The sequence below is a fragment of the Hermetia illucens genome, chromosome 4, assembly GCF_905115235.1.
Source record: "Hermetia illucens chromosome 4, iHerIll2.2.curated.20191125, whole genome shotgun sequence".
Lineage (NCBI taxonomy): Eukaryota > Metazoa > Arthropoda > Insecta > Diptera > Stratiomyidae > Hermetia > Hermetia illucens.
In genome coordinates this window covers 140,819,892-140,837,631 of record NC_051852.1, presented here as the reverse complement: position 1 = coordinate 140,837,631, position 17,740 = coordinate 140,819,892, and the positions used below count along the sequence as shown (strand labels likewise).

General features: G+C 44.3%; 2 protein-coding genes across 3 annotated transcripts; one reads left to right on the top strand and one right to left on the bottom strand.

Annotated features, from left to right (window-relative positions):
• Positions 1-1,699: 1,699 nt before the first annotated feature.
• LOC119655843 (zinc finger protein 277) lies at positions 1,700-8,801 on the top strand. The gene is made up of 2 exons (XM_038061955.1): positions 1,700-2,076; positions 7,647-8,801. The coding sequence occupies exons 1-2, from the start codon at positions 1,818-1,820 to the stop codon at positions 8,768-8,770; spliced, it is 1,383 nt and encodes a 460-aa protein (XP_037917883.1). The 5' UTR covers positions 1,700-1,817; the 3' UTR covers positions 8,771-8,801.
• A 3,563-nt stretch (positions 8,802-12,364) lies between these two features.
• On the bottom strand, positions 12,365-13,864 carry LOC119654715. 2 transcript variants are annotated; one of them, XM_038060234.1, is made up of 6 exons: positions 13,439-13,864; positions 13,334-13,375; positions 12,957-13,218; positions 12,837-12,901; positions 12,607-12,768; positions 12,365-12,541 (listed from the first exon to the last, which is right to left on the bottom strand). In XM_038060234.1, exons 1-6 carry the CDS (start codon positions 13,709-13,711, stop codon positions 12,488-12,490), a joined length of 858 nt encoding a protein of 285 aa, XP_037916162.1. In that variant the 5' UTR covers positions 13,712-13,864; the 3' UTR covers positions 12,365-12,487. The 2 variants fall into 2 exon arrangements, with proteins under 2 accessions (XP_037916162.1, XP_037916164.1); XM_038060236.1 differs by having other exon boundaries at positions 13,343-13,375; positions 13,439-13,863.
• Between the last annotated feature and the right edge of the window lie 3,876 nt (positions 13,865-17,740).

Here is a 17,740-nt window from a genome sequence, read left to right as displayed (position 1 = left end):
GGCTATTAACAGGTTGGGAGCTGATCAGTCGTGAGCCATGTAAGCCGAGGAAATATACACGTTGTCTGATTCCACCTATTCCGGTTTGATCACGACTAGGTCGCTGGAACTCAGGTTCGGACACAGAAAAGCGTGCAGACTCTTCCACGCGAGGATACATGCTCTAACTCTGTCCTGCTCAGCGTTTCCTGTAATGTGGATTAAATTATAATATTTGATTTGGAACCGTTTGACGGTTCCGTTGCCTCCGACCCAAGGCTCCTGTATTAGTGCGATGTCATGTCTTCCTCTAGGACGAAGACGAGTAGATTAGCGGAGGTCCACTTCGAGTGCTCCAGATTTACCTGCGTTACTCGTAGCATGATCTGCTTGCGTGGGGGGTTCGTTAATTCCCGTCGGACCGTCGATCCTCATCTTCTCCAATAACTCGTTGGCGGCGTCGATTAGATGCAGGTCGTCTTCCGGTTCTGCAGCGCAGAACACTTTCATCTTTGCGTTCCTGACTCCGAACCGCATTTTATAGATTACCTTTTTTATACAGAAGAGATAGAAAAAGTTGGCTGTTTGTCTGGGGTTCCTCCTTCCTGATAACTATCCAGTCGTCCATGGGAATCCTGGGGTTTTGGACGACCTTGTCCTTATCCACGCGGAGATAATGATCCTAGAACGTATCAAAGGACACCTGGGAAGTTTGATCGATGGAGAACAGGCGGATTTCCGTTTTAGATCCGGGTTTGTTGACTACAACACCATTTGGATCACTTTGGAACAGTGTTCGGAGTTCAGATCCCCATTTCACCTGCTCTTGGTCAATTCCGAGAAGGCCTTTGAAAGTGTGGATAGGAAATGTATCTGGAATGTTCTACGCACGGAGATATTTCGGAGAAGTTAATAGTTATTATCAAGAACGTCATATGGTGATGCAAAATGCCACGTGCTTCATTGAACTCTTTGGGCACACACTGCCGCCATTTATCAGGATTTGAGTCTGAGTAAAATTTGCGAAACTGGTTCCAAAAATCCTTTCGTAGGACCAAAAGATAATCCGGATAAAAAATTGCCGTGATTTAATGGAATCAACTGAAAATTATCCCCATTCTCTGCAACACGATTATACCGTTGATGTTTTGAAAATTTTTATTATTAAATGATTTAAAACTAGATGCTACCCCTACAGATTCTGAGTCTTATTTGTCTGACAGTGAGTCTTTAAGGAACTTAAGGAACTTCATGTTGGGACACTCGAAAACATTCGAATGAATGTAATTGACCATTTCTAGGCCATTCCAATGTGCAAGCTGCCGTATTACTTGGAGATTGTTAGTACTGCCTCTAGCGCAGTGTGGATTCCTAAGCTATTTTTACGGAGGCAATATTTAATTGTAATTCGACTCGAATAAAATAATTAAAACAAATCACTCCGTTTATTTAAAGTTAAGCAAGCACTTCGTATTGTCTTTCCGTATAATAACTGGCACTTGCGCCAAGTTTCGTTTTCAGCTTTATGAACACCATTTTGAAATAGAAGACTATTGTGTTCAGTGAGCAGATAATTTCAGTTCCACATAAAATTCCAAATAATAAATGAGAAAATATGTATTTTAAAGTATTTTAAATTTGAATACTCCCTTGATAAATTTGGCATGTAGACGTTTCCATTTAATTATTGAACATATCAAGTCAAAAGTCAACATTTCACAGCTGTTCAGCTGTCAATTAGGCAATATTTTGACATATAAACACCAGGTGGTCGGTCTGCGACTCTCTGGAGCGTGTTCTTGGAGGCTGAAATCCCCTGATTCCGGTCGTAATTCAGGATGTCGTTGGAAAAGTTATTAGACAATGAAATTGAAACAAACATCCTTTCGTCTCTCACACTTTCATCAAAAATCGAAGTTCCTAGGGATGATTCAGACCAAGTGCAATGTGTAAAGTGCAAAGAACAATTTGAGTTTCCCGAGGGCCAGGATGACTATTTAGCGCATATTTACCTCGAGCACAGGCTAGTTATCGCCGATGTCGACGATATTGCTGACTTGAAAGGTTATTTGGAGCATTGGCAGAAAGCGTTTCAAGGTGAGTTAATACTATACAGAGAATAATTATCCGAATATAAGGCTTCGAACCATGACTGCGGACAATTGCGATTGTTGCCTAACTATAAAAGACAATGAACGTTGATTCACTGGGTACTTCCAATGACCATTAGGAGTGACACTGTTAGTAGGATGATCATTGGTACACTTATGTAGGTGAAAAACCATCGCCTATAGGCTCCCTGTCTACTTGACTGTTGTAATCTCCAAGTACGATTTGATATCATACATGGGGTGCTATGAGGTGGCCAGGAGGTAAACGGGGCAGCAATCCTGTGAACTGAATCAAAATCAAGTGACTAAGGAGAGTCTCCACGTGGTGGAGACTGGGAAACGCTGTATTCACATTGACTTGCTGGTCGTGATGCAGTAGGCGAATAGTTGAACTGGCTTCGGTCACGGAGCCTCACCGGAAGTTATCTGGTATCAGGGAAACCGGGATAGCCCTCTGAGTTTATATGCTTTAGGAGAATTTCTGGGGGCAAGAAACCTATCCCGGAGTATTTCTTGTAAGCCACCTATATCAGCCTATTATTGGAACAGAGTGAGCGGTTTTCATTCTGTAGAGAGAGCATAAGTTCCATGAAAAAAGGCCCCAACGAGCAATCCTATTTTGTTACCGAGTATTTCGTTGCATTTCCAGTGAAGTCCTAAGGTCCTGTTGCGGCTTCGTAATTGGTAGTTTTTTCGGGCAAGGTCGTCAACCTTAGATCTAGAAAATCAATTGGGACGTTTTTCCTCGATTTCAATCGCATTTTTTCAATAAAAACTTCCGCCTTTCATCATATGGAGATAAAGAAAGAGTTGGAGGTAACTGAGCTGTTTGTGTTTCGTTTGGTTCTCATCGGCCTCGGCAATGAATAAAACTTGATTGCCAATTTTGTTGTGTAGACCCTTACCCTTCGAACTACTAGAATTATGAGAAAGAGCTGGCACCGGTTGAAAGAAGCGAGCGTCACCTATTTTGTTACATGTTACATGCTGCAGTGAAGAACATACTCAGGGCTGAAATGTTCCTTATAAATCTGGAAAAACTTAACGAGTATTGGAAACATGGCTGCCTTATAGTACACGGTCCTATTTATATAACGTCTGAACTGCCCTAGAGGACATGTTTGGCACCAATTCCCGTATATCATCATGGAGCTATTGAGGGTCGACATGCGTTCTGTACACATCTACATGCAAATCAGTTCCCCTTTTCTTCAGCCTCTGTCTCGTTCACAAGCCTGGTCGGCTCGACGTGATCGGTTTTGCCATTTGGTTCTATCAAATGCCTCATCTGGATGCAATCGTGAGGCTTTCGAATCCCCATCCAGCGTATCAAGCCACTGTTATTTTGGCCGGTCTTTTGGTTGCCTACCATCAACTTCGATTTTTAGACCAATCTTGGTGAGTGATTTCTCGTGAATAACGTGACCATTCCATCGAAGACGAACCTCTCGCAAGTTTTCCACGATCAGTGCAACTCCATATCGATCGCGGATATCCTCATTTCGGATGTGATCAAAATGTGTCACGCCACTAGTCCAATGCAACATCTTCGTCTCCATTACCGCAAGACACCGTTCATTGTCTTTTATAGTCGGCCAACACTCAGAACCGTAGAGAGCGATAGGACGGACGACATTGCGAAAAATTTTAGCTTTGAGATATTCGTTGATGCGTCGATCACGAAGAACCCACGTTGTGGAACGTCACTTTATCCAGGTTGCGTTAATGAGTGAAGAAATTTTATAAGGAAGTTCTCCATTGGCTGCAAGCATTGACCCGAGATATTTAAATCGCTCAGTTCTGGGCAGGTTACTGCCGCTGACAATGATTTTGCCTGTTTCATGGGTATCGGTCGTCAAAAATTCAGTTTTATTTAGATTCAATATGAGACCGTGTTCCATGAGGCGGTCATTCCATTTTTGGACATGTTTTACGTGGGTACTTGTCTCGTGGACGTAATCCCACGGTCCTCTTCGGACGCGGATTGATTTTGTGACCACAATCAGAGCCCCACCGCAGCAAGCTACGACGGTACCAGCCATTACCGAGTGCATGACTCAGCATTCATGCTGGTGGATGCAAGACTTATCTAAATCTCTACCGAACTAAAGCGTACGGCACCCGTGCTGAAACGCAACACTACGGTGAGGCCAGAAGGTCTTTGTTCGTTTGAACGCAACTAGAATCCCCAGGAAGTTCCCACTAGGGGTTCAACCGCAAACAACCGAGCTAAAGGGACATCAACAGTAGTCCATCTGAAGTATGTGAATTCAGAGGCTATCCCGGTTCCCATGGCACGAGTATACCCCTGGTAAGGTTTCGTGATCTATTGCCACTTCAGATGAGTCCCCGTGCAGACTGGGTCTGATCGCCTTAAGTATGCCTTTGTAGCATTCGCCTACTGCATCACGGTCGGCAAGCCAATGTGATACAGGGTCTCCCGGTGCCACCACTATGGAGGTTCTCCTCGGCCACTTAGTTTTGGTTCGGCCGGCAGGGTTGCCGCCCCGTCTTCCTCCCCGCCACCTCTGAGCACTAGTTGCGCTGTTAGTTGTTAATCGGGTAAGTGAGATCGTTTCTTCTTTCTTCTCACGAAATCGTCATCATTTAACGCGTCACGGGCCAGTGCGTTCCTCACGAATTTGAGGGTTTTAAAAGAAAGGACGTGGCGTGTGGCAGAAATAATAGAAAAATCTGTGTAGTGGGTAAAGGAGAAATTTCCGCGTACAATCAAATGAACTTCCCCAGGTTGCTCGGACAGTTAAGGCCTGGTGGTCCTACATGAGTACCTGCCGTGTCGGCATAACCCCACGGTCCTATTCGGAAAGGGATTGATTTGGATACCACAATCAGAGCTCTGTTGTGGCTGCCATAGCGGTACCGGTTTATAATGAGTGCTGGCTCAGCATTCATGTCGGTGGATGCGAAGTGTACCTTACACCTCTATCGCAACCAAGGAGTACAGCGCCCGTGTTGTATAATTTCATGCTTGAGCTCACAAGAAGTTCTGTCTGCGATTTGGGAACAACTATAAACCTGATGAAACTCCCACAAGGTAACCGCAAATAACCGGTCCGACATCAAATCCTGCAGGAATTTTTCTGAGAAATGTGCTCTCGGAAGGCTATCCCGGTTCCCGTGGTACCATGTAAGTTCTGGTGAAGCTTCATGGCTGAGTCCACTTCAGATGAGCTCCGCGCAGACTCAGGCCTGATCGCCCAAGGCCTGGGGATATTTGCCTGCTACATCATGAGCAGCAAGTCAATGTGAATACAGGGTTTTGCCGATACCACCATTTGGAGGTTCTCCTTGGTCAATAGGTGTTGACTCAGTCGACAGGGTTGCTGTCCCGTCTGCTTCCTCGCCACCTCTGAGCACCAGGCGGTTAGAACAAAGGCAATAAAGGAAAACATGATAGTTTGGTGTCGCCCTGTGAGTTACACCCAAAGTCTTCCCTGCTTGTCGTAAGAGGCGACTAAACGTAATAGAAATGTGTAAGGTAGCAATCTGCAGATTTTGAAATTTTGCTGCTACCGAAACGTGAACAATGCCTTGGATAGGGACGGACCTCACGACTATAACCTTTGGCTATCGAAAACCGACTATGGTTGGTTTCTGGTGGTCTCCTGTATGTGCATAACAAGAGAGGTGCTGACATCGAGCTCGAAAGGGATCACCATCTGATGGTCGCTTACGTTGGTTTTCGTGTCGCGTTCACCACTTTACGTAGGGTTGGAGAGCTCCGATCCCCCAAATTCAAGATCGAATGCTTGTATGACTTAGCTGTCCCTTGGCAGTGGGAGAGTTATCGTGCTGATAGAACGGCAAATATACTGAGTAACCCGCCTGAGAATGTCGATTAGCATTGGGCTGCCATCAAAAATCCACTTTTCTCGGGTGCTATACAGGTCGTCGGCCACGTCACGAAAGGGCGTCCTAAGAGTTGGCTGGGAGCGGAATGTGGAAGCGGATCGATTAACGGAAAGGGTTGAGGGCTCTATTGACCGCTGCGAATAATGGTGGGCGTGACCCGTTTGAACTCCGAGAAGTTCAGCGTAGTGTGCTCCGTGACAAGAGAGAATTTGCTATTCCACTAGTCAAGGAAGCGGGAGATGCCGCAGTCGCAGAACGCAATGATTTCAGAAGTGTATACTGCATCACGAAAGGGCTTGTATATGGTCGCAAATCTTTTGAAGGTCATGTGATGAACGTTGACAGGTGACTTCTCAGCCACGATGATGAACAACTGCAGAGGTGGAAAGAACACTGCACCATGCCTCTTAACCGAATTAGACACGGTGAGGTTCCTCCTCTTTTGGATGAAATGGTTAGTCAACGTAACACGTAGATACGGACTGTTTCTTCAAGTAGAAGAGAAATCATTTCCGCCATCAATGCACTCAAACGGTTTAGTTATTTATCGTTGCATCAGCTCCTCTTTGATTTCGAGAAAGCTTTTGATAGTGTGAACAGGGAGTGCTCTACGTAAGAGAGGCATTTCGGAGAAACTAATATTATCACATGCTGCACCGGGGTAAAATCTCGGAGGATTTTGAGGTTGAAGGCGGAGTCCGCCAGCGTTGCATTCTGCCACCGATATGATTGCTTCGTGTTATCGGTGACGTTCTTCATGCCGCCCAATCCGAAGTAAGTTGAGGAATTCATATACCTCGACTACGTTGATGACATCTGTTTGCTCTCTCGCCGGGTCATGAACTTTGACCAAATGGCTCTGAATTTGAAAAGAGAGGCAAATTGAGTTGTACTGAAAACAAACACCAATAAAATCAAGGTTCTCAGTCTGACAGCTCATCGCACTCTCCCCATCTGCATTAATGGGCAGAACATGGAAAGCGTCGATCAATTTGCACATTTGGTAAGCTTGGTTTCTGCCGACGGTGGCATCGAACTGGACGTGGTCTGGCGCATCAGTAGCGCTAGATCCGCTTTCGATGTTCTGTCTAAAATCTGGAGATATAGTTATCTCAACACCAAGATCAAGTTGAGGATGTTCTGGGCTAGTGTTCCTATATGGGAGTAGCACATGGAAAGTGAACTCCACTGTTACCCAAAAGACAAGCCTGCATCGTTTCATCGGAGTTGGCTGACTTGACACTATCTCCAACGAAGAACTTAGTCGGCGCCCAGGCCTGCCACTCGTACGCATTGTGATCGGAAAACGGAAGTGGCAGCGGAGAGGTCACACATTAAGGAGGGGCGACAATTGCATTGCGGGCTACACTATGTAGTGGAATCCACTCTCCCAAGATGACCAGCGTGGGGGTCGTCCTAAGGGCACTTGGGGCAGAACAGTAGAGAACAGGAATCTCAGGAAATCATGGGGGGAAGCGCATTTCAGTTAACCGCGAATAATGGCGCATATCTGCAGTTTGCGCGCTGTACCCAACAAAGGGGTGATTGGCAACCATATATAATCACAAATTTTACATTTTTAAGCCCCTTGAAATTGTGTAATAATAAAAAAAGAAAATTTATTGCGTTCTTTGGATCACATGAATATTAAAATCGGACGAAATTCCTCCTTATTTTTTTCAGATCATGAGCTCGAGGAATACTGCACCACTATGCTGCTCGATCAACTGCCGGACGGGACACCATCAAAAAACGAGCGCTACTATCTTCTTAGTGACATTTTACCTCAGGACTTTGAACTTAGAAAAACACTACATGCCACACGCCTTGAAAACGCCTTAGTCCAACATCAATTCGAACTCACCGACCGGAATTTCTGCCGCGAATGCTTATACTGCCGGACAGTTATCAAAGGACTCCGATCCGAATTTTTAGAGCATCTTTTCAACAAGCACTTCCTACAGCTGGGGAAGCCTGAAAATCTAGTTTATATTGACGAATTGATAGATGTCGTTCAGAGCAAGCTTGAAAATTTGATTTGTTTGTTCTGTGAGAAAATCTTCAAAGATCGAGCTACACTCAAAGAGCATATGAGAAAGAAGGGTCATAAGAGAATCAACCCAGATATTAGATTTTTCGATAGGTTCTTTCTTGTTAATTATAAGCTAGAGAAGCCAAAGCATGTGAAGAATATAAAGAAGCCACGGAAGCGTTCACAAAACAGCAATAGGCAACGGGTTGAGGCCGTAAACAGCCCTAATAATCAGAATAGTAAGAAACATAACGACGACGCAGAGGAGAATAATGCTATTATCAATGGCGAAGACAGTGAATCAGATTGGTCCGACTGGGATGGGGATAAACAAAATCTTACGTGCTTATTCTGTTCTACAAGTGATGTGGATTTCACAAAAGTAAAATCTCATATGATACTCTGTCATGGTTTTGACTTTGAGAAAGAGCTCAAGCCATTGAACTTCTATCAAAAAATCAAAATAGTCAATTATATTCGACGACAAATGCATGTTCTACGGTGCGTGACTTGTAATAATCGTTTTGAGAGTGCGGAAAAGTTATCTCATCATTTGGAAACTGACAAACACTTCGGGATTGGAGAGAAGAAGCAGTGGGATCAGCCGGAGTTCTTTTTTCCCACATATGAAGATGATGGGATCCTTTGCCACTTGGAAGACAATGTAGACTGTGCTGATTATGAGGATAGCGGGGTTGTGATATTATCTGAAGATTGTAATGTAGCGATTAATAAGGATGCAGAACAGTTGTCACTTGAGAATTTTGTTTTGTGAATGAATCGAATAAATGAAGCTCCTTTGAAAATAAAATTTGGTTTTGATTGTATAATGCTAGTAATTAATCCTTCGTTTTAAATAGACAAACTAGAAGGTATTGGAAGAAACAAGCGCAAAGCTGAAACTAAAAACTAAAAGTTGAAATATTTAAAGTTCGAGCTTCCAAAAGGGCATGTTGAATATTTCAGTTCTTAGTACACTGTGAGATGTAGCAAATTTAGATGTCAACAATCCGAGCAATCCGCAACAACAATGGATTTTCGTTGTATATTCATGAGTTTCAGGGCTCCAAACGCGGTGCCGTATGCCATTTCTCTATGATTTTCTCCCAAAATATACATCAATTTCCAGTTGTTCTCCCTGATTTTAAAAAGAGGGGTGTAGAGCCGTGAAGCAGGAAGTCATATTGCTTACATTTCTAGACGAGCTAGCCACCTGACTTGGATCTCCGTCCGAGTATCGTTTCAGCTCTTTTGTGATTCTTGAAGGTCTTCCCACCACAGTTGTGATCCAGCGAACTGTTTTTGCAGGGATTCTTACTTAAGGGAGTTGTTGTGACGGCCTGTTTCGACCTTTTGCAAATCGTTTCGATTAATGGCGTTGCCTATGTCAGCTAGTGTTTGAATATAATATGCGGTCAGTGTTGACGATCTCATTTCTTTTTCAGAAAAAGATTTTGTAATGAGTCATCTTTGGGAGCTATCTACTCCTATGGAAAATTCGAAACTATGGTGATTTATCAGTGAGCAGTTGAAAAGATTGCTTGACGAGAAACTTGTAGAAACAGTTCAGTGAACAAAATGGGCAGGGTTTCTTTGTCGAGCTGAAAATAATTTCTTTGTAGTGGTTTTTCCAGGGCGTTCCTCGTCCTTGCTATCTTATAAATATCTTTTTCGTATGATTTGCGTTGTATTCAATTGTATTCGGAAGTTCTGAGGGGAAGGGGATTGCTTGCATTAGCCTCTTTTTTGGGTTCGAAACCTGGCGGTAATGGAGGTGATGCCTTCGTCTTTGTGATTGTCTCCGCTACTGGTGCTCAGAGGTGGGGGTGAGGTAGACGAGGCGGCAATCCTGCCGGCCGAACCAAACCTAAGTGGTCACGGAGAAGTTCCATAGTGGTAGCACCGGGAGACGCTGTTTCACATTGGTTTGCCGGCCGTGATGCAGTAGGCGGATGCTCCAAAGGCCTAATTAGGGCGATCAGACCCGAGTCTGCTTGGGACTCATCTGAAGTGGCAACAGGTCATGACACCTTACCAGGGGTATACTGGTACCTTGGGAACCGGGATAGCCCCCGAATTCACATAATTTAGGAGAAGCGAGCAGAGACCTTTGGGCCTTGAGGTGGTGTTGCGTTTCAACACGGGGGCCGTAGTTCGGTAGAGATTTAGGTAGGTCTTTCATCCACCAGTATGAATGCTGAGCTATGCACTCGGTACAGACTAGTATCGTTGTAGTTTGCTGCGGCGGGGCTCTGATTATGGTCACAAAATCAAACCATGTCTTAAGAAGACCAAGGGATTAAGTCCCCGAGACAGGTAGCCACGTAAAACCACAGAGACGTAACTGTCTCCGTTGCTATAAGCTTAAATAACAAAAGTAAAGGATGGACTGTGTGGATGCCCTATTCCCCACAACAGGATATAAATGGGAAACTTCCATATTTTCTGCGAACTCAACCGTGGTAGATTGATGATGTCTGAAACCAATTATGCGGTGTAATGGGGAAACAAGACCTTGCCAGTCGTAACGATAATGGTGGGAGGTTTGCGGTTTTTGCAGTTTCTATCGTCCCGTGATTGCTGGCACATTTTTCGAGCTCAGAGCTTGCCGTAAGGTCAAGCAGTAGTGTGGCGGCACATCGGAGGCATGAACCACGACCGCACTGCAGTGGAGAATTCGCCTCCGCCGACGCATTGTACTGCCGCCGCGGCAGAGGGTTTGGCACGAGGCCACGAGGAGGTGATAAAACTTGTTATTTGAAGAACAAAATAACGGATATCCAAAGTAACAGTTATGCAGAGTGGTGACCGGCAACCGGAGAATTAAACGGCAGCAGTCGTTCGAAGTTAACAGCAATCTCCGTCGCAGAAGAAATAAAGTGTAGAAACTGTATCTTCATTCGTCAAACCCTAATACATTTCATTGTGTTGAATAATACACTTTATTCACACGCGCCGGCGGTCCGATCTAGAAGAAGGAAAGCTTGCGCGCCCGCCTCGTGCCAAACCGCCTGCCGCTGCGGCGACAGTGCAGTGCGTCCGCGGAGGCGAATTCACCACTGCAATGCGATCGTGGTTCATGCTTTCGATGTGCCGCCACAGTAGGTTTAGGAGTTATCTCCAGGATGTGCATAACAAGAGGGGCGCTGGCATTGGCCTCGAAAATGATCACTATCTGGTTGCGTGTTGTATATGATCCAGTTGTCGCTCAACGGCAGGAGAGGTATCTTGCTGATTGGACGGCAGATATACTGATTAACTCGCCTGAGGATATCAATGGGCATTGGGCTGCCGTCAAACGCACGTCCCGAAGGGATGTCAAAAGATCTTGTTGATTGCGGAATCGTGGAAGCGGATCGATAAATGAAGGGGATTAAAGGCTAGATTTGCGAGCGTGACGCGCTCGAGTTCCAATACCATGTAAAATCCCGGGAAGTTCAACGTAGTGATCGCCCTGACAAAAGGGAATTTGTTATTGTGCTGGTCAGGGAAGTAGGAGATGCCGCAGAACGCAGTGATCTCAGAAATGTACACCCCATCACGACGAAATAACTTGCTTGTGGTTGCGAACCTTTTGATGGTTCTGTGAGGAACATTCACCGTCGACTAATCGTCCACGATGATGAGCAACTGAAAAAGTGGAAGGAACATTTCACCACGATTCTTAACCGTATCGCCTGCCGATACAAGCTGTTGCTCCGAATAGAATATAAATCATCAATCAATCAGCATTGATATGCCCTCAAACGAAGTAAAGTTGAACAGTTGTTTATTGCTGCACCTGCAGTTACTGCAGCTTTGCTACTTCCACTCGTACGAAATCTTGGGAATCCGAGACCTTTCATAGAGAGTGGAAGAAGGGGATGATCGTCAAGATTTCAAAGAAGGGAATGCTTTTTGAGTGTGGCAATTGGAGGGGTATTTTGTGCTCCTTGCGGTTGGAAAGATAATAGCTCAAATAATTTTGGAACGCATGAAAGGACATCTCGAAAGCTTTATCGACAGAGAGCAGGCTGGTTTCCGCTCCGGATCTTCCGGCATTAACCACATCATTTCGGAATAGTGCGCGGAGTTTAGATCTTCGTTGCACCTGCTCTTCACCGACTTCGAGAAAGCTTTGGATAGTGTGAACAGGGAATGTATTTGGAATGCTTTATTCAATTGCACTGCTTTACGGAGAAACTAATAGCTATTATCTGAGCGACATATGATGGCGCAATACGTCATGTGCTGCACCAAGGCGAAATCTCGGAGGATTTTGAAGTCGGAAGTGGAGACCCCCGCTTGTGAACGGGACAAAGGCTGAAGAAAAAGAAGATGTACAAAGAAGTTCTACACCAGTTTGAATTCGGAAAATGAAAAAAATAAATTGGATCATAATTCATAATCTTCATTAGTCGAACAAATTACTTTGGAACAAACACAGAACAAAACAACATTTCTGGATTTCTAAATGGTGAGGGTACCGCCTACTAAGCAACGACCGTTTTTTTCAGTCAAACATAACAAAATTCAGTTTACTACCGACATCCTCGTCGACCTTTTTCTGCAGGAAACCATTAAAAATTCGTTAATATTTAGTGTGGAAGATGTTATATCTAATTTTCTCACTTTGCGTCTACGGATTATTTTCGGTTTGAAATTGCATTGGTCCACGTTCTCGGTGGGATTATCTGACGCATCTGGTAATTGACCCCTTTCATCTGTAGTTCCTAAACTGGGTGATGAATGCACACAGAATTCGTCACCTGAATCGCGGTCATCTGCTCCAGGCTGAAAATTCGTAAAAGGTCCTGGTTGAGTATAGAATAAAGGTTATGTATTCAAGGATGCCATCATACCTCACCAGTGCTGCAATCGTCAAAATTTAGGCCTTTCTGGGTTTTCCTATGTTCTGCCACTTTACCTGGAGTGAAAGTCGTATAAAAAGGGCAACTGGTAAAGATTTCGTTTGATCTTACTCAAATCAATTTTTTGTGGCATGTTATTGGTTAATCGCTTCCGCGGTGGTCGTTTTGGTGATGCTGAAGAGGTGATGGAAGAAATCCTGTGTTTCCGGACTCGAGGCAGTTCTATATTTCGGCCCTTGCGGTTTTCAATTGTAACTTTTCTGCCTCGGAAGCGTTTTGTGGCTTTCTCTTCATTATCCTCTTCGAGAGAGCTATCACTGGGAGCACGTTTTTTTCCTTTAACAGGCATATGAGGTCGAATACTGTCCTTATTCTGGGGGGAAATTTTTTACGTTTTATTGTAAACTTAAGATTGATCAGAAGTAAGGAAGTTTTATGGTTAATTTGGGATGTCAAAATTGGATTTTGATAGAAATTTGTATGGAGGCCTTACTTACTCCTCGTGAAGTTGTTGGTTCATTTTCTTGCTTCTTCAAAATTGAGACAATTATTAGCAAAATCAGAGGCTGGTGAGCATTTTCCTAGCAACTTACCGGCTCCATCTTACTTAGCTGAGATACAATTATTGGGCATCGAACTCCAAAATGGTTCGAAGCATCCTTATATATAACACCGGTTCGAATGAAATTTTCTAATGACTTATGAACCATTTCCCTCAGATTTTTTACTGGCTTTAAGTTTCTATTGCATTTTTTTACATAATCATAAATCTGAGTAAAAGTGGGCCCAATCTGCTGTTGCACGTAATGACCTAAAGCTTTGAAAACATGCCTATTGATTTTTTGTGGAATGCCGTTTGGATCCATTCAAAAGGATTGAAAAATTTAGAAAAAATTTCAAAGTAAAACACAAAAGATAATCAAGAACGAACAAGAATTTACACTGAATGCAATGACACAATTAATTTACTTAACTGACTTTACATCACTTTGATTTGAGATATTTGAAGGATATAAACATGGCCTGCTTTGAATGGTTAAGATACTTGTTTCATAATGTCGACAGAAAGATTTTCAAGGCCTACTCAATGGGAACGCGGAGACCAAACGTCAGCATTGGAATGCCAAAATTAAGGAAATAACCCAATCCTCCAATCCCAATCTAATCCTAACCTTCATCAAACGAATCCGGAACTCTCCCAGGAAACTAAACTAAAATTCTCATGGAATAACGAATAAAAAGGCATATACCTTGGTCTGCTTAAGGCTTAATACCATCCATCGTCGGGGCTACCTTCGTCTAAACCACCTATGGCTGGTGTACACCAACCACTTTCACTTGCAAATCTGAAGAAAGTACTTCCGAAACACGTTTCCTTATTCGCTCCAGGGGTGGCATCACCTACGATATGTTGCGTAACCTGAATTAATTTGTTCAGGCATAGCTATTAGAGGCCTTAAATTCTCTATGGATGCAGAAATCGGTGCCACTGGGGTAGAGAATCATTCTTGTAGTTCCGATTCAAAAAAAAAAAAAAACAAAGATCTCACGGACGTCTGCAATTTCAGGCCAATATCGCTAATAAACGTTTTTGTCAAAACACTCAATGCAATAGTTAAAGGTCGTTATCGTGTCAACTGTGAATGAGTATCTAATTCAAATTAGGGTAATAATCTCGGGCAAGCACAATGCTGATCACATTGCCTCCTACACTATACTGCAGTGTACTTTACGATCTTAAATGAAGTGTTCTAACACAATTCAAGGTCCTGATCCATTATGGGTGGTCAAAGGGGAGCATAGGTCCCACGGTGGAGCATAATACGTGCGAAACGCCAGCTGAACCAACACCAACAGCTCCACTACTAAACCCTATCTCCACCTCCACGTGGTGACCGCTGGGAGCTCTTTCTTAACGAAAAGCTGCAGACGGAGAAGGATGAAGGCGAGTCTCTCGCGCCTAAAAACGAAACAAATTGTACTAACTAGTCCTCCAAGAGGAGGGTTGGGTAGGGCTGACAATCCTACACGGAAAACAACTTGTTACGAAGTCACAAAAGTAGCCTTGGACTGGATTGACTACTCAACGACGAACGCGGCAACGAAAACGGGATAACAATTTGCGCATTTTCTCATGGAACGTGCGCTCCCTGTACAGGTATGGAGCTGCCAAGCAGCTAGCTGATGTAACAGCGTTGGAGGAGATGCGTTGGATAGGGACCGGTTTCCTAAAGAAGGCTCAGTACACCATTAATTATAGTGGCCATTCAGTAAATCATGTGCTCGGAGTGGGTTTCTTAGTCAGCCAAAAAATAAAACCTGTTGTTATCGGCTTTTGAAAACATAAGCGAACGGCTATGCACTCTGCGCTTGGGAGGCAAATTTAGAGATATAAGCCTCATTAACGTTCACGCCCCTACAGAGAGACTGTAGAGTCGGAGAAGGATACCTTCTACGAGGCAGTAGAACGAACCTTCGAAGCTTGTCCCTGTTATGATATCAAAATCATACTTGGGGATTTTAAAAGTCAAGTAGGGAAGGAACCCGTATTCAGGCGATACTTTGGCTCCCATAGCTTACATCAAAATACAAATGATAACGGACTGCGGGTTATTCAATTAGCAGCGTCACATGAAATGGTTGTTGGAAGTATCTGGTTTGCGCGGGAAGCGGTCCACAAACAAACGTGGGCCTGTCCAGGTGGGACTACTTTCAACCAAATTGACCACGTGTTGATCGAACGCCGCCACCTCTCAGCCTTGATGAATGTCAGAACATATAGGGGGACCAATATATACTCGGATCATTATCTCGTTGGTATGGTGCTTCGAGCTCGAATGACAACAGCACCCAGAATCCCCTCTGACAATCAGGCGAGAGCGAATACTGAAGCCATTCATAACACAGCCCTCCGTAACACCTATAAGGGGGAAGTGGATGCCGCAATAACCGCAGTCAACAGAGATCCTGGAGATGAAGCATTAACAAATGATCTTCATAATCACCTGAAGAATCTTATCATAAATACGGCCACAAACATACTTGGTCTCAGCCTCAAAAAGAGTCGGAACGGCTGGTTCGACGATGGATGTAAGCTAGCAACGGACCGGAAGGATGCTGCATACCGAGTAATGTTGCATTCTCAAAGAACGCGGACACGCGCGGAGACTTATCACGAACTCCGTCCAGAGGAGAAGTGACTTCACAGACGGAAAAAGGAAGCCTGGGGGAACCCACAGGTCAGTGAAGTCGAAAAGTACAGGGAGCAACCGCACCAGGCGCGGAAGTTTTACCAACAAGTCAGCAGGATGAAGCCTTATACACCTCGATGCTCATCCTGCCGAGACAAAGAGGGAAATCTGATTTCTGATAGAATATTGGAGCGATGGGTTGAGTACTTTGATGAACTACTGAACAACCAGAACATCGGCGAGTTAGAGATCCCGCTAACTGAAGACGACGGACAAATACTGTCACCACCAACTATAGAAGAAACCGTCCGTGCAATTTATCGGCTTAAAAATCATAAGTCGCCAAGAGCCGATGGAATTACAGCCGAATTGGATAAATATGGAGGCGACCAATTATACCAAGTGGTTCATCAATTTATGCTCAAGGTGTGGGACAGCGAGTCCCATACATAAAAAGGGAGATTTCATGCAGTGCAGCAATTATAGAGGTATCACGTTGCTGAGCACCATCTACAAGACATTTTCCGCTATCTTGCTAGGTCAGATAGCCCCATGCGACCAAAACATCATTATACGAAAGAGGCTTCATTCCAGACAAATCAGCAAGAGATCAGATTTTCTCTTTACGGCAAGCGATGAATAAACTGTTTGTAATATGGACATTAGTTGCATCATTTTTTCATCGACTTTAAAGCCGCCTATGATAGCATAGCCACAGTAAAACGGTACACGGCCATGAGAGAATTCGGTATCTGGACGAAATTAATAAGACTGACTAAACTGACCCTGACCAATATGCGAGGCCAGATAAAAGCAGCAGGATCACTTTCAAGACCATTCGACATCAACAACATCCTACGACAAGGGGATGCCCTATCATGCGTCCTCTTTAACCTGGCCCTGGAAAAAGTGATCCGTGATGCTAAATGCTGAATGCAAGAGGTACGATCCTCTTTAAGTATACTCAACTACTGCCCTATGCTGATGATATCGATATCATGGGAAGAACGACCCGAGACGTACAAACTGCCTCCATCTAGATCGCGCAGGCGGGGCGAGATTTTGGCTGCACATCAATAAAGGCAAGACAAAGTATATGGTGGCAGTGTTAGCACCAACAACCAACCAACCAACAACATCAAACCACACTGGTCAAACGGAAAGAATAAAGATAGGGGAATACAACTTTGAAACCGTTGACAATTTCTCCTATCTTGGGTCGAAAATCACAACTGATAACAGCTACGATGATGAAATCCGCTCACGGTTCTTGGCAGCCAATAGAGCTTACAAAAACTTTCGCCCGAATCCTCTCCCCAAAGGGTCAAAGCTCTTACTGTGCAAGACCATGATCTTGCCAGTCCTTATGTATTCCTCGGTGACATTGGTTCTTAGCAAAAAAATTGCGAACTCTTGCCACGTTCGAGAGGAGAATCCTCCGAAAAATTTTGGGCCCCCTACATGAGCATGGACCATTCCCTAACCTACATAACGACGAAATCTATGAGCAATACCACGACCGTCTGGCTGTGGAGAAAATCCGGCTCAACAGTTTACGGTGGGCGGGTCACTTAATCTGTATGGATGAGGAAGATCCAGCCCGGAAAGTCTATAAGGGCAATATCTATGATACAAAAAGAAGACGAGGCAGACGCCGCCTGAGATGGAGCGATGGCGTAGGTCAGGACGCCAGACAGCTTTTAG